Below are 22,481 nucleotides of genomic sequence, written 5' to 3'. Positions count from 1 at the left end.
ACATATGAGATGAGTAATGTAAAATATGTAAAAATTATTAAAGTGGCATTATTTAAAGTGACTAGTGATCAATTTATTAAAGTGGCCAATGATTCGAGTCTGTATGTAGGCAGCCCCCTCTCTGTGATGGCAACATGGTAAGGCACATCTGACCAGGTTGTCTAAGGAAATATATGTGTCTTTCCATGAGAGGGGCAGACATAGAGGGCGAGAGGGCAAGAGATCAACAGTCCCTGGTTAAACTTAAGATTGGCTGTCTGTCTGTCTCGTAGATCGATTAATCACACACTTTTTGTCTATAATGCCCCATTGCAGAACATTCCACTGTATCTATCTTCATTGTTAACCTACAGAAGTACAGACTACAGGACTCGGTATCGAGTGGTTAACTCTGGAGATCCCTACGATTACTGAGGAGGGCCAATTGGCCTTTTGTTTTTTGCACCTTATGTGTGGAATGATATCCAAAATACTTTAAAGTTGGAAGAATTGGTGCCCCTAGGGCAGGGCACTCCAACCATGTTCCTGGAGAACTACCGTCATGAAGGTTTTCACTCCAACCCTAATCTAGCACACCTGATTATATTAATTAGCTGATTGATAAACTGAATCAGGTTAGCTACAAAACTGGGGTGAATTGAAAACCTACAGGAGAGTAGCTCTCCAGGAAATCATTTTTTTGTGTATATACAGTGGGGAGAACAAGTATTTGATACACTGCCGATTTTGCAGGTTTTCCTACTTACAAAGCATGTAGAGGTCTGTAATTTTTTATCATAGGTACACTTCAACTGTGAGAGACGGAATCTGAAATAAAAATCCAGAAAATCACATTGTATGATTTTTAAGTAAATAATTTGCATTTTATTGCATGACATAAGTGTTTGATCACCTACCAACCAGTAAGAATTCCAGGTCTCACAGACCTGTTAGTTTTTCTTTAAGAAGCCCTCCTGTTCTCCACTCATTACCTGTATTAACTGCACCTGTTTGAACTCGTTACCTGTATAAAAGACACCTGTCCACACACTCAAACAGACTCCAACCTCTCCACAATGGCCAAGACCAGAGAGCTGCGTAAGGACATCAGAGATAAAATTGTAGACCTGCACAAGGCTGGGATGGGCTACAGGACAATAGGCAAGCAGCTTGGTGAGAAGGCAACAACTGTTGGCGCAATTATTAGAAAATGGAAGAAGTTCAAGATGACGGTCAATCACCTTTGGTCTGGGGCTCCATGCAAGATCTCACCTCGTGGGGCATCGATGATCATGAGGAAGGTGAGGGATCAGCCCAGAACTACACGGCAGGACCTGGTCAATGACCTGAAGAGAGCTGGGACCACAGTCTCAAAGAAAACCATTAGTAACACACTACGCCGTCATGGATTAAAATCCTGCAGCGCACGCAAGGTCCCCCTGCTCAAGCCAGCGCATGTCCAGGCCCGTCTGAAGTTTGCCAATGACCATCTGGATGATCCAGAGGAGGAATGGGAGAAGGTCATGTGGTCTGATGAGACAAAAATAGAGCTTTTTGGTCTAAACTCCACTCGCCGTGTTTGGAGGAATAAGAAGGATGAGTACAACCCCAAGAACACCATCCCAACCGTGAAGCATGGAGGTGGAAACATAATTCTTTGGGGATGCTTTTCTGCAAAGGGGACAGGACGACTGCACCGTATTGGGAGGATGGATGGGGCCATGTATCGTGAGATCTTGACCAACAACCTCCTTCCATCAGTAAGAGCATTGAAGATGGGTCGTGGCTGGGTCTTCCAGCATGACAACGACCCGAAAAACACAGCCAGGGCAACTAAGGAGTGGCTCCGTAAGAAGCATCTCAAGGTCCTGGAGTGGCCTAGCCAGTCTCCAGACCTGAACCCAATAGAAAATCTTTGGAGGGAGCTGAAAGTCCATATTGCCCATCGACAGCCCCGAAACCTGAAGGATCTGGAGAAGGTCTGTATGGAGGAGTGGGCCAAAATCCCTGCTGCAGTGTGTGCAAACCTGGTCAAGAACTACAGGAAACGTATGATCTCTGTAATTGCAAACAAAGGTTTCTGTACCAAATATTAAGTTCTGCTTTTCTGATGTATGAAATACTTATGTCATGCAATAAAATGCAAATTAATTACTTAAAAATCATACAATGTAATTTTCTGGATTTTTGTTTGTACCACTGTATGTGGATGTGTAGTTTTACATTTCGATGTGTATTGTGTACACAGGGCTCACCTAGAAATTAGACCCTCTGTTAAAATAAAGGTTAAATAAATGTTTTAATAAAAGCCAGGGAGTCAACGTGGCTATGTGTGTCCCTAGGGTGTGGTGAAAGAACAAAGGGAATTGGACACACATAGCCAAATCATTAATTTATTTTTGGTCTGGTAAGGTCATTATTTTCCTATTCTTTGATCTGTCTTTCTCACCCCCACTACATCCTTTCATACAAACCAATTCATTCCTTGTACAAACAGAATCTATCAATAAAAGACAACAGAGCATGAAAACAGCATGTAGACATGAGTCCTCATTCCTGCCCAATGATCCATACAAGTGTGTTTTTAATAGAAATCCCTCCCACTATGTACCTTTCCTCTCTGGTTATGAAAGCAATGTGTAACTGTGGTGGCAATGGGGAACTTTGGAAACAACCTGGACTCAAGGGTAGGCGTAAGATCGTAAAAGAAAAAAAACGTAACACTCCAATTAGTTTGACATGTTAAGTTTCATATGGTATGTATTCATGTGGATGTCCATCATCCATTTCATATTATATGTTATGAATTTCAATTGATATGTTATGAAATGCGATTCGTAAAATACTTTATGAATTGCAATTCGTACAATATGTTACGTACTCCAATTTGTTTTAGCTAACATGCTAAGTAGTTGCAAAGTAGCTAAAACTAGTAAGTAGCAGGGTTGGGATCAATTCCATTTTAATTCCAGGTAACTCCGAAAGTAAAGCAAATTTCAGTGTACTTCCTGAATTGAAATGGAACTGACCACAAACCTGGTAAGTAGTTGAGCTAAAATGCTAAAGTTGTCCGTGATGAGATTCGAACATGCAACCTTGTTGTGTTATATGTCTCCCCATCCGCCCCTTTCTAAAGATCTAATTTAACTGCCCTGTATATAGGAATATGCACAATGGCTTCAGAAAGTATTTACACTGCTTTACTTTTTCCACATTTTGTTGTGTGACAACCTGAAATTAAAACGGATAAAAAAATAAAAAAATGTCATTTGCCTACACACAATACCCCATAATGTCAAAGCGTAATTATATTTTTAGAAGTTTTTACAAATTCATTAAAAATGAAAAGCTGAAACGTCTTGGTTCAATCAGTATTCAACCCATTTGTTATGGCAAGCCTAAACAAGTTTAGGAGTAAACATTTGGTTAACAAGTCATATAATACAGTGCATTTGGAAAGAATTCAGACACCTGGACCTTTCCACATTTTGTTATATTACAGCCTTATTCTAAAATGTATGAAATAGTTTTTTTCCCTCATCAAATCTACACACAACACCACATAATGACAAAGCAAAAACAATTTTTTTGAAATGTTTGTAAATGTATTAAGATAAAAAAGGGAAATATTACATTTAGATAAGTATTCAGACCCTTCACTCAATACTTTGTTGAAGCATCTTGGCAGCGATTACACCCTCATGGTTTTTTTTTCTTGGGTATGGCACTAGAAGCTTGGCACATCTGTATTTGGGGAGTTCCCCCCATTCTTCTCTGCAGATCCTCTCAAGCTCTGTTAGGTTGGAAGGGGAGCATCACTACATAACTATTTTCAGGTCTCTCCAGAGATGTTCGATCAGGTTCAAGTCGGGCTCTGGCTGGGCCACTCAAGGATATTCACAGACTTGTCCTGAAGCCATTCCTGCACTGTCTTGGCTGTGTGATTAGGGTCGCTGTCCTGTTGGAAGGTGAACCTTCCCACCAGTCTGAAGTCCTGAGCACTCTGGAGCAGGTCTTCATCAAGGATCTCTCTGTACTTTGCTCCGTTAATCTTTCCCTCGATTCTGACTAGTCTCCCAGTCCCAGCCGCTGAAAAGCATCCCCACAACATGTTGTTGCCACCACCATGCTCCACCGTAGGGATGGTGCCAGGTTTCCTCCAGATGTGACACTTGGCATGCAGGCCAAAGAGTTCAATCTTGGTTTCATCAGACCAGAGAATCTTGTTTCTCATGGTCTGAGAGTCCTTTAGGTGGCTTTTGGCAAACTCCAAGTGGGCTGTCATGTGCCTTTTACTGAGGAGTGGCTTCCATCTGACCACTCTACCATAAAGGCCTGATTGGTGGAGTGCTGCAGAGATGGTTGTCCTTCTGAAAGTTTCTCCCATCTCCAAAGAGGAACTCTGGAGCTCTGTCAGAGTAACTACTGGGTTCTTGGTCACCTCCCTGACGAAGGCCCTTCTCGCCCAATTGCTCAGTTTGGCAAAGTGGCCAGCTCTAGGAAGTCTTGGTGGTTACAACTTAATCCATTTAAGGATGATGGAGGCCACTGACTTCTTGGGGACCCTCAATGCTGCAGACATTTTTTGGTACCCTTCCCCAGATCTGTGCCTCGACACTGTCAACTGTGGGACCTTATATAGACAGGTGTGTGCCTTTCCAAATCATGTCCAATCAATTGAATTTACCACAGGTGGACTCCAATCAAGATGTAGAAATAGCTCAAGCATAACAAAATGTGGAAAAATTCAAGGGGTCTGAATAATTTCTGAATGCAATGCAAGTTACATGGACTCTCTCTGTGTGCAATAATAGTGTTTAACATGATTTTTAAATGACTACATATACCTGTACCCCACACATACAACGACTGTATGTCCCTCAGTCGAGCTGTGAATTTCAAACACAAATTCAACCACAATGACCAGGGAGGCTTTCCAATGCCTCGCAAAGAAGGGCACCTATTGGTTAATGGGTAAAAAAACAGACATTACATATCCCTTTGAGCATGGCAAAGTTATTAATTACACTTTCGATTGTGAATTTGTACACCCAGTCAATACAAAGATACAGGTGTCCTTCCTAACTCAGTTGCCGGAGAGGAAGGAAACCACTCAGGGATTTCATCATGAGGCCAATGGTGACTTTAAAATAGTTACAGAGTTTAATGGCTGTGACAGGAGAAAACTGAGGATGGATCAACAACATTGTAGTTACTCCACAATACTCTCCTAATTGATAGAGTGAAAAGAAGGAAGCATGTACAGAATACAAATATTCCAATACATGCATCCTGTTTGCAACAAGACACTAAAGTAATACTGCACAAAAAATGTGGCTTAGCAATTAACTTTTTGTCCTGACTACAAAGTGTTATGTTTGGGGGCAAATCCAATACAACACATTACTGAGTACCATTCTCCATATTTTCAAACATAGTGGTGGCAGTATCATGTTACAGTCGTATGAAAAAGTTTGGGCACCCCTCTGAGGCTGCATAATAATTGACTCTGTCGTCACAGAAAATGATCACAGTGGCATGCCATTCATTTTCTAATAAAAGCTGAGTGCTGGGGTTTTGTCCAGACAAAGTTTTTTAGTGTAGCAATATTAAGTTGTATGAAATTAAATCAGATGTGAAAAACAGGCTATTCAAAAATGTGGGCACCCTTGTCATTCTGTTGATTTGAATACCTGTAACTACTTAGCACTGATTAATTGGAACACACAATTGGTTTGGTGAGCTCATTAAGCCTTGAACTTCATAGACAAGTGCATCCAATCATGAGAAAAGGTATTTAAGGTGGCCAATTGCAAGTTGTTGTTCTCTTTGACTCTCCTCTGAAGAGTGGCAACATGGGGGCCTCAAAACAACTCTCAAATGACCTGAAAACAAAGATTGTTCAACATTATGGTTTAGAGGAAGTCTACAAAAAGCTATCGCAGAGATTTAAGCTGTCAGTGTCCACTGTGAGGAACATAGTGAGGAAATGGAAGACCACAGGCACAGTTCTTGTTAAGGCCAGAAGTGGCAGGCCAAGTAAAATATCGGAGAGGCAAAGGCGAAGGATGGTGAGAACGGTCAAAAACAGCCCACAGACCACCTCCAAAGACCTACAACATCATCTTGCTGCAGATGGTGTCACTGTGCATCGTTCAACAATTCAGCGCACTTTGCACAAGGAGAAGCTGTATGGGAGAGTGATGCGGAAGAAGCCTTTTCCGCACACACGCCACAAACAGAGTCGCTTGAGGTATGCAAACGCACATTTGGACAAGCCAGCTTAATTTTGGAATAAGGTGCTGTGGACTGATGAAACAAAGATTGAGTTATTTGGTCATAACAAGGGACGTTATGCATGGCGGCAAAAGAACACAGCATTCCAAGAAAAACACTTGCTACCCACAGTAAAATTTGGTGGGGGTTCCATCATGCTGTGGGGCTGTGTGGCCAGTGCCGGTGCTGGGAATCTTGTTAAAGTTGAGGGTCGCATGGATTCCACTCAATATCAGCAGATTCTTGGGAATAATGTTGAAGAATCAGTCACAAAGTTGAAGTTACGCCGGGGCTGGATATTTCAACAAGACAACGACCCAAAACACTGCTCAAAATCTACCTGGGCATTTATGCAGAGGAACAAGTACAATGTTCTAGAATGGCCATCCCAGTCCCCAGACCTGAATATCATTGAGAATCTGTGGGATGATTTGAAGTGTGCTGTCCATGCTCGGCAACCATCAAACCTAACTGAACTGGAGATATTTTGTAAGGAGGAATGGTCCAAAATACCTTTATCCAGAATCCAGACACTCATTAGAGGCTATAGGAAGCGTCTAGAGGCTGTTATTTTAGCAAAAGGAGGCTCTACTAAATATTGATGTGATTTTTCTATTGGGGTGCCCAAATTTATGCACCAGTCTAATTTTGTTTTGATGCATATTGCACATTTTCTGTTAATCCAAGCCCAGTAACTAGAATATGCATATAATTATTGGCTTTGGATAGAAAACACCCTAAAGTTTCTAAAACTGTTTGAATGGTGTCTGTGAGTATAACAGAACTCATATGGCAGGCAAAAACCTGAGAAGATTCCATGCAGGAAGTGGCCTGTCTGACAAGTTGTTGTTCTTCTTGCCTCTGTTTATTGAAGACTGAGGATCTTTGCTGTAACGTGACACTTCCTACGGCTCCCATAGGCTCTCAGAGCCCGGGAAAAAGCTGAACGATATCGAGGCAGCCCCAGGCTGAAACACATTATCGCTTTTGACAAGTGGCCGATCAGAGGACAATGGGCTTACGCGCGTGCCCGAGTCGACCCCATGCTTTGTTTTCTTTCGTCTGTTTACCTAATTGCAGATTCCCGGTCGGAATATTATCGTTTTTTTTACGAGAAAAATGGCATAAAAATTGATTTTAAACAGCGGTTGACATGCTTCGAAGTACGGTAATGGAATATTTAGAATTTTTTTGTCACGAAATGCGCCGTGCTCGTAACCCTTATTTACCATTCGGATAGTGTCTTGAACGCACGAACAAAACGCCGCTGTTTGAACATAACTATGGATTATTTGGGACCAAACCAACATTTGTTATTGAAGTAGAAGTCCTGGGAGTGCATTCTGACGAAGAACACCAAAGGTAATCAAACTTTTCTAATAGTAAATCGGAGTTTGGTGAAGGCTAAACTTGCTGGGTGTCTAAATAGCTAGCCCTGTGATGCCGGGCTATCTACTTAGAATATTGCAAAATGTGCTTTCACCGAAAAGCTATATTAAAATCAGACATATCGAGTGCATAGAGGAGTTCTGTATCTATAATGCTTAAAATAATTGTTATGGTTTTTGTGAACGTTTATCGTGAGTAATTTAGTAAATTGTTAGTAAATTCGCCGGAAGTTTGCGGGGGGGTATGCTAGTTCTGAACGTCACATGCTAATGTAAAAAGCTGGTTTTTGATATAAATATGAACTTGATTGAACAAAACATGCATGTATTGTATAACATAATGTCCTAGGGTTGTCATCTGATGAAGATCATCAAAGGTTAGTGCTGCATTTAGCTGTCTTCTGGGTTTATGTGACATTATATGCTAGCTTGAAAAATGGGTGTCTGATTATTTCTGGCTGGGTACTCTGCTGACATAATCTAATGTTTTGCTTTCGTTGTAAAGCCTTTTTGAAATCGGACAGTGTGGTTAGATTAACGAGAGTCTTGTCTTTAAAATGCTGTAAAATAGTCATATGTTTGAGAAATTGAAGTAATAGACTTTCTAAGGTATTTGAATAACGCGCCACAGGATTCCACTGGCTGTTACGTAGGTGGGACGATTTGGTGCCACCTACCCTAGAGAGGTTAATTGGTGCCAATTTCCTCCTACAACAGGACAATGACCCAAAGCACAGCTCCAAACTATGCAAGAACTGTTTACGGAAGAAGCAGTAAGCTGGTATTCCGTCTATAATGGAGTGACCAGCACTGTCACTGGATCTCAACCCTATTGAGCTGTTGTGGGACCAGCTTGACCGTATGGTACGTAAGAAGTGACCATCAAGCCAATCCAACTTGTGGGAGGTGCTTCAGGAAGCACGGGGTGAAATCTCTTCAGATTACCTCAAATTGACAACTAGAATGCCAAAGGTCTGCAAGGCCATAATTGATGCAGATGGAGGATTCTTTGACGAAAGTAAATTTTGAAGGACACAATTATTATTTAGTTAAAAATCATTATTTATAACCTTTTCAACGTCTTGACTATATTTCCGATTAATTTCGCAAAACATTTCATGTATGTTTTCATGGAAAACAAGGACATTTCTACGTGACCCCAAATGTTTGAAAGGCAGTGACTATGCATAGATAATAACAGAGAGTATCAGCAGCGTAACTGTTCTGTGATATCATTTAAGACTTTATAACGGAAACATTGTAACTTTAAGAGCTTTCACAATATATATGTCAGGGTTACATCTAAATGTTGTGGAACATATATGATTACTTATGAAACTATTTGTGAGAAGATGAAATTTAATTTTAGCCTTCTAAATTAGATTATTGTTTTCGCCAGTCAGTAACCACACCCACGTGAACACAGACATTATGCAAAAAGGATGTAAAGCCCCTTTTTCCCCCAGAGTGTTTATAAAAGGACTCCTAACGACATTTACATTAGACCAGACAGCGTCGAGCTGAGAAATGGGTGAGAAATGGTTTAAAGGCTGAGAAATGGTTTAAAACTAAAGACCAGTATACAGACGGTAAGCCAGATGTCACAAATGGTTTAAAACTACTAGACCAGAAAGCGTGGAGCTGTGGCTACACGTGTAAAATGGTTAGACTCTACCAGACCAGAAAATAGTTAGACCCTCTGAAAATCAACAGAGAAGAAGAAGACCGCCTGAAACTCTGCATGTAACGTAGTCTAGGAAACTCGACCGAAGACGAGAAAAATATAACATTCCCTATCAAACGACCATTGGTACGTCTGATGCATTTATTCTAACAGACAATTCCAGAACAACGGACACCTACTACAACTACTAAGGACATGGTGACCTCTGGTAGATAACCAGAGACTTACACAACCAGAGACTTTCTGTCGAACTATCGTCACAGACTGATCAGGCGATTTCAACAGAGAGAGAGGACAAAGCCATACAAGAGTAAATATGTACATTACTTTTCTAAATCCGAATGAGTGGTTGTTAGGGTGCTAAATATCCACATTTATGATGAGAGTATTATTCAACTGTATGTACAATAGTTGAATTCCTTTGTCCCCTTCTCCCGCTCTTTCTTTCCCCACCCCTTCATTGTCTTACCAGCCGTCATATCGGGTTAGTCCACTAGGGACTTTCATTGAGTTATGTTAGTGATTAATTCAACCTATATTATGTGTGTTTATGTATTTCTGTGTGATTATTTAGTTAGTTAGTAAATAAATAATTAAGCCAATTTGTGTATCGCTGGATGACATCAGAAATAGAGGAAGGACTAAAAACAAACAAAATATAACTTTTAAAATAGATTGTGTCTGTAAAATGTGTATAATATGTATAAACTGAAGGTAGAAGCCTAAGTGTTATTATTTATTAGTTTACTCCAATTGGGGAAGGGGTGGTAGGGTTTGCGGGGAATAATAAAGTCATATTCTAAAAAAAAGGATGTATATAGGTATGTGTATATATGTATGTATATATGTGTATTTGTATGAATGTTTATTTATGCATATATATATATATATATATATATATATATATATATATGTATGTATGTATGTATGTATGGGTATGTACGTGTAGGTATATGGACATATATGTACCCCAAAAAGATATGGGGGATCGTAAATGATGCAGACAATTACATTGATGGAAGCAACAATCTTAAGCTGATCCTCCCCTAAAAAAGAATTAGAATTTGTGTATCGCTGAGTCATCATGTAGACTAGGGTTCGTGCAGATTAAACAGATTATGCGACGTTCAGAATGAGACCGATGAGGAAATAATAATTAATGATTGACTGCTATGATAGAGATATTCTGATCTATTCTTCAGTTAATTTGGGAAACGGTAACTCATTAAACAAACTTTTCCCGTGGTGCTCCAGGTTACTACTGGGTTAATTGTTACATGATTAATTTAATCACGTAACAATTACACATAGTTAATTATTAGATAAATAGCGTGTCATCGCATTAATGGTCGTAACGTCACGACAGTAGCCATTTAATTAGATGTTCATGAGTCTTTTGGCTTGGGGGTAGAAGCTGTTTAGAAGTCTCTTGGACCTAGACTTGGCGCTCCGGTACCGCTTGCCATCCGGTAGCAGAGAGAACTATGACTAGGGTGGCTGGAGTCTTTGACAATTTTTAGGGCCTTCCTCTGACACCACCTGGTATAGAGGTCCTGGATGGCAGGAAGTTTGGCCCCAGTGATGTACTGGGCCATACACACTACCCTCTGTAGTGCCTTGCGGTCGGAAGCCGAGCAGTTGCCATACCAGGCAGTGATGCAACCGTGTTGAGGATCAGCATGGCGGATGTGTTGTTACCTACCCTTACCACCTGGGGGCAGCCCATCAGGAAGTCCAGGATTCAGTTGCAGAGGGAGGTGTTTAGTCCCAGGGTACTTAGTTTAGTGATAAGCTTTGAGGGCACTATGGTGTTGAACGTTGAGCTGTAGTCAATGAATAGCTCTCTCACATATAGTGGCAAGAAAAAGTAAGTGAACCTTTTGGAATTACTTGGATTTCTGCATAAATTGGTCATCAAATTTGATCTGATCTTCATCTAAGTCACAACAATAGACAAACAGTGTGCTTAAACTAATAACACACAAATTATTATATTGAATACATCATTTAAACATTCACAGCGTAGGTTTGAAAAATTACGTGAACCCCTAAGCTAATGGCTTCTCCAAAAGCTAATTGGAGTGAGGAGTCAGCTAACCTGGAGTCTAATCAATGAGACGAGATTGGAGATGTTGGTTAGAGCTGCCTTGCCCTATAAAAAACACTTAGCAATTTGAGTTTGCTATTCAGAAGAAGCATTGCCTGATGTGAACCATGCCTCGAACAAAATATCTCTCAGAAGACCTAAAATTAAGAATTGTTGACTTGCATAAAGCTGGAAAGGGTTACAAAAGTATCTCTAAAAGCCTTGATGTTCATCAGTCCACTGTAAGACAATTTGTCCCTAAATGGAGAAAGTTCAGCACTGTTGCTACTCTCCCTAGGAGAGGCCGTCCTGCAAAGATGACTGCAAGAGCACAGCGCAGAATGCTCAAAGAGGTTAATAAGAAGAATCCTAGAGTGTCAGCTAAAGACTTACAGAAATCTCTGGAACATGCTAACATCTCTGTTGACGAGTCTACGATACGTAAAACACTAAACAAGAATGGCCTTCATGGGAGGACACCACAGAAGAAGCCACTGCAGTCCAAAAAAAAGTTTGCAAAAGTACACCTGGATGTTCCACAGCGCTACTGGCAAAATATTCTGTGGACAGGTGAAACTAAAGTTGAGTTGTTTGGAAGGAACACACAACACAATGTGTGGAGAAAAAAGGCACAACACACCAACATCAAAAACTCATCCCAATTGTAAAGTATGGTGGAGGGAGCCTCGTGGGTTTGGGGCCGGGACAGCTTGCTATCATCGACGGAAAAATGAATTCCCAAGTTTATCAAGACATTTTGCAGGAGATTGTTAGGCTATCTGTCCATCAATTGAAGCTCAACAGAAGTTGGGTGATACAACAGGACAATGACTAAAAACACAGAAGTAAATCAACAATAGAATGGCTTCAACAGAAGAAAATATACCTTCTGGAGTGGCCCAGTGAGAGTCCTGACCTCAACCCGATTGAGATGCTGTGGCATGACCTCAAGAGAGCAGTTTACATCAGACATCCCAAGAATATTGCTGAACTGAAACCGTTTTGGAAAGAGGAATGGTCCAAAATTCCTCCTGACCGTTGTGCAGGTCTGATCCGCAACTACAGAAAACGCTTGGTTGAGGTAATTGCTGCCAAAGGAGGGTCAAGCAGATATTAAATCCAAGGGTTCACATACTTTTTCCACCCTGCACTGTGAATTGTTTACACGGTGTGTTCAAAATAGATATGAAAACATATAATTGTTTGAGAGTTATTAGTTTCAGCTGACTGTGTTTGTCTTTTGTTGTGACCTAGATGAAGTTCAAATAAATAAAAAAATATGCCAAATTTATGCAGAAATCCAGGTATTTCGAAAGGATTCACATACTGTTTCTTGCCACTGTAGGTGTTCCTTTTGTCCAGGTGTGAAAGCAACATTATGTAAAAAATAATTTACAAACAATGTGAAGAAAACAAACAAAATAGCATGGTTGGTTAAGAGCCCATAAAATGGCGTCCATACCCTCTGGCGCCATTCCAAATGTCGCCGGAGGGGATGGCTGGCTAGAAGGAAGGTTCCTGACTTTTTCCATGGCTAAACCAACTAGGCTAGTAATTTAACAATTGTATTCGTATTTACAGATGGCATAAAAGTTTGTTTTTAAGGCACATAAAAGTTCACATGTTCCAGAAGGCATTTCTGCCCCAAAAAAAAGCATTTCGATAAAAAAAATAAAAAATGTATGCTCAAATGGCTCTCCTGTGAGGTAGAGATACATACACCTAGTTTCCTGAAACGAGGCACATATTATACTAATTTGAGAGTTCTGGATTTACATTTACTATGTTACTTCTAGTCTATGAGACCAGGCTGTCAGAAAAGGTCTACAACTTGAGACAGTATTTGTCACACTGAAAAAGAAGATGAAGAGGAGCACAGTGAGAGAAAGCACACCAGGGGAGAGAAGGAAAAATAGTGAAGAGAGGGAAGGAGATGGGGGAGAGCACAGCTCCAGATCTAGTTGGCAGACTTGGCGGGCCTGATAACATCTTTAATATTTGATAACAAGGTTGCAGCTATCGCAGACACCTCCACCAATAAGAGGGAGAAATATATGGCTGAGCACGGCAGATGGGAAAGATCTCAAATCAAATATATTCTAAAGTGATCTCACACTCTGTCTCTTCCATTTTCCACTTGCCCCACCCAACCCTCTCTTGATTTTAGGGGACACAACAGCAACAGCAGAAAGTGACGTAGCATTGCACCTATCACCAGAGTGATATAAATATCAAAGCTTAATCTTACCACAACCAACACTGTGTTGTTGTCTCAGGTTAGGAAACAATAAAAATGGCGAGACATACACTAGATAGAAACATGAAGCCTTCAAAGTCGTGAACAAGGAAAAGGAAAGCGGGGAGGGAATTGTATTGCAGATCGATTACTAGGCTGACAAATGATAAGAGAGAATTCATGTGGCTTTTGAGTATGTTAATCTACTATAGTTGGCTCTGTTGATTTACAGAGAATGGAACAGATTTTTTTTTATTACATTCCACGCTTTAGACAATGTTTTATTTTATAGAAAAACATTGACAATGTGTGCTATAAAACAGCTCTCTATCCTCCTATGTTCAAGGATCATGATTAAATCAACAGCCCCTGAGAATATGTAATTGTAATAAAGTTACTGAGATTTTTTTGTTTGTCTTTAATCCATTCATTACAAATATCTATTTTTAATCAACTACAGTGTTGTGATAGCAGCATCGAAGGGAAAGTAAATCTAGGAATACCTTGAAAGATTTAAGGCAGTGATATTTTAAGACTTCATAGGTTTATAATACGGTCAATTTACTGTGCATTGGGTTTACTGGCATGATAGGCATGACACAGGAACATTATTCTCTCAATCCATTCTTCAAGAGTAGACCCTGACTCTCTGGCGACAGAGCAAATCTGATGACCTTTCACTTCAAATCCAAAGAGATTCCATCAAGCTTGCTGCAGGGCTCCTGTAACCAAAGTCCTTTAATATTTAAAGTGACACGGGTTGCAGCTAACATGCTTTAAAGCTAAGAGCTCCTTGGTGAATACAGAGAGAGAGAGGCGTGCTGGGTCAGATCGAGTCATGTTCAACTCCACTCCGCTTGACTTTCTCCAGCATTGTTTGTAGTTTATTTATCCGTTTTCATCGGCATGACTGTTGATGTTACTGCAGAAAGGGGCCATCATTATTTTTTTGCAGAGAAGGGACTCAAAATCGGAAACAATGTTTTAGACAGATCATTTGAGATGTATTTCTTCACTACTGCTACACTATACTTGCCATGGTCAGACATACAGTTCATGTACCGATCAGTTCATTAATTTCCCTATAGGCCAAAAGGTTTAAAAAATTTGCCAAAAACTAGAAGATTGATTATTCTGGATAAATACCATCACATTATCGTCATTTTGAGATGGATGATCGCAGCCTACAGTTTAAACAGTTTCTTAACAGGTTGTTGCTGCAACCAGTCTTCAGACTCATCTTCCTCATCTGCCTATTATTCCTTCCGTCTCCTAAGTGATGCCTCTCCTCGGTAGCCCTGGTGTAATGCTAACTCACACATGAGCCATCACTGGGCTGCTTAAGAAGCTGTGAAGCAGCATGTACCAAGACAGAGGGTAGAGAGAAGGAGATCACAGAGTTAGAATTAGAAGGAAGAGGAGTGTTGCAAAGCAAGCCAATTAAGACACATCAAAAATAAGCCAGATGAATGCCGTTTATCCCTAGTTTTTCTGCTATAGGAAACTGCCATGGCCACATTAATGGTCGTTAATGATGAATTGTTCTGCTAAAGAGAGCATTGACGTGAGAGCTGGTCTGAGGGTGGTGTGATTGGCAATGCCATTGATTGGGCAGAACTTGTAATTCTCTCATGTAGTGATATATTTACTGAGATGACTCCCGAGCAAATATAAAGTTGAGAGAAAGAGCGAGCTCGTCAAAACTTTGCATTTGTCAGATATTATCGAGGTCATTTTTCACCTGGCCCCCAACCCACCCACAGGTGTTGACACCTTTGTGTGTAGTGTTTGTGTGTTGTGTTGTGTGTGTCAAGCTTAAATACCCCTCATTGTCAGGCCATACAGTGATAGTTCCACAGTGTCATCCTACCTTTGGCTCATGTTTGAACAAAGCTGGACTATTATTTACACTTGAAGGTCAGATCCTGCAGAACCGCATGGAAGTTAATTAAGTCGAAGGGAATGACAGTTCTCAAAAAAACACACACTACTCACCTTAATTGCTTTTTGACAGCTCCGCAGAGTTTGCAGAAAATATAAATGTAATTTATGGCCCGGTTGCGCAATCCGAAGACCAATAGAAAGCGCCCAGGTACCCACAGTGGCTGCCAATCAATTTGGGTCTGAGTGGGTAATGACCTGCTACTGAGGGAGTGAAGTTGTGTTGTGTATTCCAACGGCTGATGTAATGTTAGCAGAGACAGTCTCAGTAGGTTAACCTCTACGGGCTAGGGGGCAGCATTGAGAATTTTGGAAAAAATATGTGCCCATTTTTAACTGCCTCCTACACCAACTCAGAAGCTAGAATATGCATATTATTGTTCAGGTTTGGATAGAAAACACCCTACAGTTTCTAAAACTGTTTGAATGGTGTCTGTGAGTATAACAGAACTCCTATGGCAGGCAAAAACCTGAGAAGGTTTCATGCAGGAAGTACCCTGTCTGAGAAGGTGTTGTTGTTCTTGCTTCTGTGTATTGAAGAGTCAGGATCTTAGCTGTAACGTGACAATTCCTAGGGCTCCAATAGGCTCTCAGAACCCGGGAAAAACCTGAACGATGACGAGGCAGCCTCAGGCTGAAACACATTATCTCCTTTTCCAAGTGTCGCATCAGAGGACCATTGAATTAGGCGCGTGCGCAATTCGCCCCCGTGGAGTATTTTCATTCGGCTGTTTAGCTAATTGCAGATTCCCGGTCGGAATATTATCGCTTTTCTACGAGATAAATTGCATAAAAATTGATTTTAAACAGCGGTTGACATGCTTCGAAGTACGGTAATGGAATATTTAGAATTTTTTTGTCACGTTCTGCGCCATGCGCGCGACCGTGATTTAGCATTCTGATAGTGTCTAGAACGCACGAACAAAACGCCGCTGTTTGGATATAACGATGGATTATTTGGGACCAAACCTACATTTGTTATTGAAGTAGAAGTCCTGGGAGTGCATTCTGACGAAGAACAGGAAAGGTAAGACCATTTTTCTTATAGGAAATATGATTTTGGTGAAGGCTAAACTGGTTGGGTGTCTAAATAGCTAGCCCGTGATGGCTGGGCTATGTACTTAGAATATTGCAAAATGTGCTTCATCCGAAAAGCTATTTTAAAATCGGACATATCGAGTGCATAGAGGAGTAATGTATCTATAATTCTTAAAATAATTGTTATGCTTTTTGTGAACGTTTATCGTGAGTAATTTAGCAAATTGTTAGTAAATTCCCCGGAAGTTTGCGGGGGGTATGCTTTTTCTGAACGTCACATGCTAATGTAAAAAGCAGTTTTTTGATATAAATATGAACTTGATTGAACAGACATGCATGTATTGTATAACATAATGTCCTAGGTGTGTCATCTGATGAAGATCATAAAAGGTTAGTGCTGCATTTAGCTGTGGTTTGGGTTTTTGTGACATTATATGCTAGCTTGAAAAATGGGTGTCTGATTATTTCTGGCTGGGCACTCTCCTGACATAATCTAATGTTTTGCTTTCGTTGTAAAGCCTTTTTGAAATCGGACAGTGTGGTTAGATTAACGAGAGTCTTGTCTTTAAACAGCTGTAAAATAGTCATATGTTTGAGAAATTGAAGTAATAGTATTTCAAACGTTTCAAAAATCGCGCCACTGGATTCAACTGGCTGTTACGTGGGTGGGACGAATTCGTCCCGCCGGTCCCATAGAGGTTAAACTGTAACAAGCCTGACCACAGAGAAACCAGTTAGGCCCTTTTAGCGCTAACCTAGCCTACATTTACCAATGGAGCAATGACAATTAAACTGAGCTCGCTTTGCGTGTGATTAACAACGTCTCCCTGTGGCGTACAGTATCTCACTGTTGGAGAACAGTGAAGTTAACACACACACAGTCCCTGGATGATCAGGCTTAGCTATTGGCTGGTTACCCTTATGCTGTATATGTGTTTTAATAGGCCTTAAATAAAGCCTTATACGGATTGCATTAACATCATACATGAAGTCAATGGGATCAGAATGAGCCTGTTCGATTCTAGCCACTACTATGTATAACTGACACAGTGGGAAAATTGAAGCATGCTGCATAACGACTGAAAGTAGCAGTGAAGTGATGCCACTGCGAGGGATTTACCTGGTACTCATTGGGCCAGAAGGTGCTGACAGCCAGCTCCACTTGGTGCCACTGTCGTCCGTGGGACCCCGACGTGTTCCATACTGGGCTACCCAGCGGGCCGCCGTTGACCCGAACGTACGCCCGCAGTGCCCCTGGACTGTGGCCATCGCGGCTGTACAGGAAGTAGCTGAACTGGACGCAGTGTGTGTCATTTTCACTCAGCGTCTGCAGCAAGAGCTGGGCGCGATGCCCTGCAGCATGCTGGGAAGAGTTCACCAGCATATAGGAACCTGGAGGGATGAGACAGAAACAAGGGTAATGTCACACGAGGGTCAGAGATAATGCATGCTGTAATGCCATGACCCCGACCTCAGTGACAAGAAAAATGTCTGTTTTTGCATTTGTGTTTGCCATTGGTGGGTACATGAACTGATTAACCTGACTCATCCTTCAAGTTCCCTTTGGGTTATGATACAGTGTTCTGAAATGTAATTGTAAACCATGTAAATCATCCTGAATGTGTTTATAAGTACTGTATCATTAATTTCGGCCAAATAATGTAACTAGAGTAGAAGTGCCTTTTTCAACCCATTTTTAGAAAGGAATCATTCAAATGTATGCTGATGATAGAATAGAAGCACTAAAGATCTCAATGACATATCCCTCCTAATCTGAGAAACCTCTCTTCAAATGCTAGCCTCATTGACAACGTTTACATGCCCACCAATATAACATTATTATTTGGGATACTCAAGTATTCTGTTTTTGAGTTGACACATATAAACATCATATCCTGTTTACAATAACCTGAAAAGGCATATATCACGGTTATGAGAAACCTGGATAAGATGCCTGGGATATGCTGATTTTAGACAGGATACTGTTGCTTTTAAACATCTTTTCCCATTTACTGTTGTTTTTGCAGGCTAAGTTCTGCATATAATGGGTATTGTATCATCTAATTGTCAAACAAATTGAAACATTTTATGGTTGAGAAGGATGAGGCAAAAGGAATGGCAAATAAGTCTGGCTGCACAAACGATTGGCAAACTTATTGCAAATTGAGAAATCATGTGACTAAACTGAATAAAAAGAAGAAGAAACTACTCTATGAAACCAAGATAAATGAAATAAGAACTATTGTAAAAAGCTTTGGAGCACCTTAAATGAAATTCTGGGGAAAAAGGCAAACTCAGCTCGATCATTCATTGAAACAGATGGCTCATTCATCACAAAACCAACTGATACTGCATGGTCGGAACTAGAAGCACAAGCATTTTGTAACACTCGCATTAACATCTGCTAACCATGTGTATGTGACAAATAAAATTGGAATTTGAAACTACTTTAATGATTTTTTCATAGGCAAGATTAGCAAATTTAGGCATAACATGCCAGCAACAAATGCTGACAATACACATCCAAGTATTTCTGACCAAATTATAAAAGACAAGCATTGTAATTTTAAAATCTGTAAAGTTAGTGTGGAAGAGGTGAAAAAACTATTGTTGTCTATCAACAATGACAAGCCACTGTGGTCTGACAACATGGATGGAAAATGACTGAGGATAATAGCAGACGATATTGCCACATCTTCAATTTAAGCCTACTAGAAAGCGTGTGCCCTTAGGCTTGGAGGGAAGCAAAAGTCATTCCACTACCTAAGAATAGTAAAGCCCCCTTTACTGGCTCAAACAGCCGACCAATCAGCCTGTTACCAACCCTTAGTAAACTTTTGGAAAAAATTGTGCTTGACCAGATACAATGCAATTTTAAAGTAAACAAATTGACAACAAACTTTCAGCATGCTTATAGAGAAGGACATTCAACAAGCACAGCACTTACACAAATGACTGATGATTAGCTGAGAGAAAATGACGATAAAAAGATTACGGGGGCTCTTTTGTTAGACTTCCATGCGACTTTTGACATTATCGATCATAGTTTCTTGAAAAACTTGTGTTATGGCTATACACCCTCTGCTATATTGTGAATAAAGAGTTACCTGTCTAACAGAACACAGAAAGTGTTCTTTAATGGAAGCCTCTCTAACATAATCCAGGTAGAATCAGGAATTCCCCAAGGCAGCTGTCTAGACCCATTACTTTTTTCAATCTTAACTGATGAATTGCCACTGGCTTTGAGGAAAGCTAGAGTGTCTATGTATGCGAATGACTCGACACTACTACAGCGACTAAAATGACTGCAACACTTAATAAAGAGTTGCAGTTAGTTTCAGAGTGGGTGGCAAGGAAAAGTATTGTATTTGGGACAAATCATTCACTAAACCCTAAACCTTGACTAAATAATGTAATAAATAATGTAGAAATTGAGCAAGTTGAGGTGACTAAACTGCTTGGAGTTACCCTGGATTGTAAACTGTCATGGTCAAAACATATTGATACAACAGTAGCTAAGATGGGAGAAGTATGTCTATGACAAGGCGCTGCTCTACCTTCTTGACATCACTGTCAACAATGCAGGTCCTACAGGCCGTAGTTTTGTCGCAACCTAGACTACTGTTCAGTTGTGTGGTCAGGTGCCACAAAAAAGGACTTATGAAAATTGCAATTGGTTCAGAACAGGGCAGCACGGCTGGCCCTTGGATGTACACAGAGAGCTAATATTATATGCATGTCAATCTCTCCTGGCTCAAAGTGGAGGAGAGATTGACTTCATCACTTCTTGTATTTATGAGAGGTATTGACATGGTGAATGCACTGAGCTGTCTGTTTGAACAACTGGCGCACAGCTCGGACACACATGCATACCCCACAAGACATGCCACAAGAGGTCTCTTCACAGTCCCCATGTCCAGAACCGACTATGGAAGGCGCACAGTACTAAATACAGCCATGACTACATGGAACTCTATTACACATCAAGTAACTCATGCAAGCAGTAAAATTAGATTTAAAAAACAGATAAAACACCTTATGGAACAGCGGGGACTGTGAAGCAACACAAACATAGGCGCAAACACACACACAATAGCATACGCACTATACACACACATGGATTTTGTACTGTATATATGTGGTAGTGGTGAAGTAGTGGCCAGAGTGCACACAGTCTGAATGTATTGTAATGTTTTTAAAATTGTATAAAACGGCTTTATTTTTGCTGGACCCAAAATGCCTTGGCAGCAGCTAATGGGAATCCATAATAAATACAAATCACTTCACAAAGTAGGCTACCATAATTACATAATAATGTAATGAACACGAGTGGAGACAGAGAGCTGGTTTCAAGCGCAGGACGCAGCAGGTGTTTATTGCAAAGGACCACAGGAGGAGGCAGGTAGCTGGGTTCCAGGGGCAGGCAGAAGGTCATACACAGGAGGTCCAAAAAGGCAACAGTACCGGCAGGGAAAAGACTAGTAACGTAGTCCGGGAGATCAGGCAATAGGTAGATAACAGGAAATCCGATAGGCTAAAGTACAGGCAGGGAATAGGTAAAAGGCGTCGCAGGCAAAAACCGTCATACACGGGAGGCGTAAATCACGGGGAAAAACAGGGTACCGAAAGACGAGTGCCACAAAACAAACAATACCTCACAGTGATGGGGTGCAAAGAACTGAACTAAATAGTGTGTGATAATGACATACAGGTGTGTGAATAGGTGATTAGAATTCAGGTGATTGGGATCTGGAAAGTGAGCTGTGTTCAGGGGATCTACGTGTGTTGGAAGCAGACGTTACAAATAATTTATTTTGCTGATCCTCCATACTGGACCGTATAGCCTACTGGCTACTTTCACCCAAAATTTAGACAACTTTCTGCATATAATTTCCGACATTTGGTAAGCCATATTATAATTGACGACATTTGGTAAAGCATACGATCATTTCCGACATTTGGTAGGCCATTTGTTTGTCAACTATAGTTAGATACATGGAGCTTCTTGTGTCATAATTATTGTTGCCCCAGAATTCTAAATGAAGTAGAGCTCACCAGAATAATGTCTTACATTGTTGATAGAATGAATAATAATCTATAGTAATCTATTTAACACCTCTAAAAAAATTTTAGGGACCTTGGAGAAAACGCAATAACTACAAAACAGTGGAAAGTGGTCCTGTGCAAAATGTCCAAATATCATCAGTTTGACCAGTTTTAAGGAAATGAAAAGCTGAGAAAACAATGAAACAGGAATATGATAAGACTTCAGTTTGTCTTGGGTGCATATTTTATGTGGTTGAAATACTGTCTACTTGCATGAACGTGTCAATGATAAGACATTACACACAAATTCAAATTTTCTCAAGAGATGCTGAAAGAAAGAAATCATATTTCTGTTCCAACACAAAATTAACATTTGTTGTATCATTTTACAGCAATAAATGCATAATTCTGCAGGAGTAAATATTATATTACGCTACATGTGAGAGGATATGGGCCTACAGTCAGTGTCCATATTTAAGTTCCCATTTCATTTAACCCATATGAACTTAAATTACGAATATTCTGTTTATTCATGCTGGTTACAGGGATACTCGTGAGCGGGATACGAAAGGTGCATGTAGACAGCTTTATCCCGAATAAGACCTTAAGCTACTATCCGGCATGTAAACATAGTCATTGTTGGCTTGAGTAAACAGTTTGAGTGGGCTTTAAAGCCAGTTTTTTCACAGGAGCGTAAATATCTGCACTAAGATACAATTCACAGGGGGAGATGCCTGTGGCAAGCCTTTTTCAATGGTGAAGAGATACAGAGGGGGGAGAAGAAAAACATTTATACAGGTCATTTAA

General features: G+C 40.5%; 1 protein-coding gene across 8 annotated transcripts in view; it reads right to left on the bottom strand.

The window, feature by feature from the left end:
• Positions 1-22,481, bottom strand: part of ptprub (protein tyrosine phosphatase receptor type Ub) — a 358,144-nt gene that overhangs the window by 179,056 nt on the left and 156,607 nt on the right. For all 8 annotated transcript variants that reach the window (XM_029738216.1, XM_029738219.1, XM_029738220.1 and 5 more), the window contains exon 3: positions 17,749-18,020. In XM_029738216.1, coding sequence (XP_029594076.1) covers positions 17,749-18,020 — 272 coding nt within the window. The remainder of the gene's footprint in view (positions 1-17,748; positions 18,021-22,481) is intronic.

Source organism: Salmo trutta, chromosome 37 (assembly GCF_901001165.1).
Source record: "Salmo trutta chromosome 37, fSalTru1.1, whole genome shotgun sequence".
Classification (NCBI taxonomy): domain Eukaryota; kingdom Metazoa; phylum Chordata; class Actinopteri; order Salmoniformes; family Salmonidae; genus Salmo; species Salmo trutta.
This window is presented reverse-complemented; position numbering and strand designations above follow the sequence as displayed.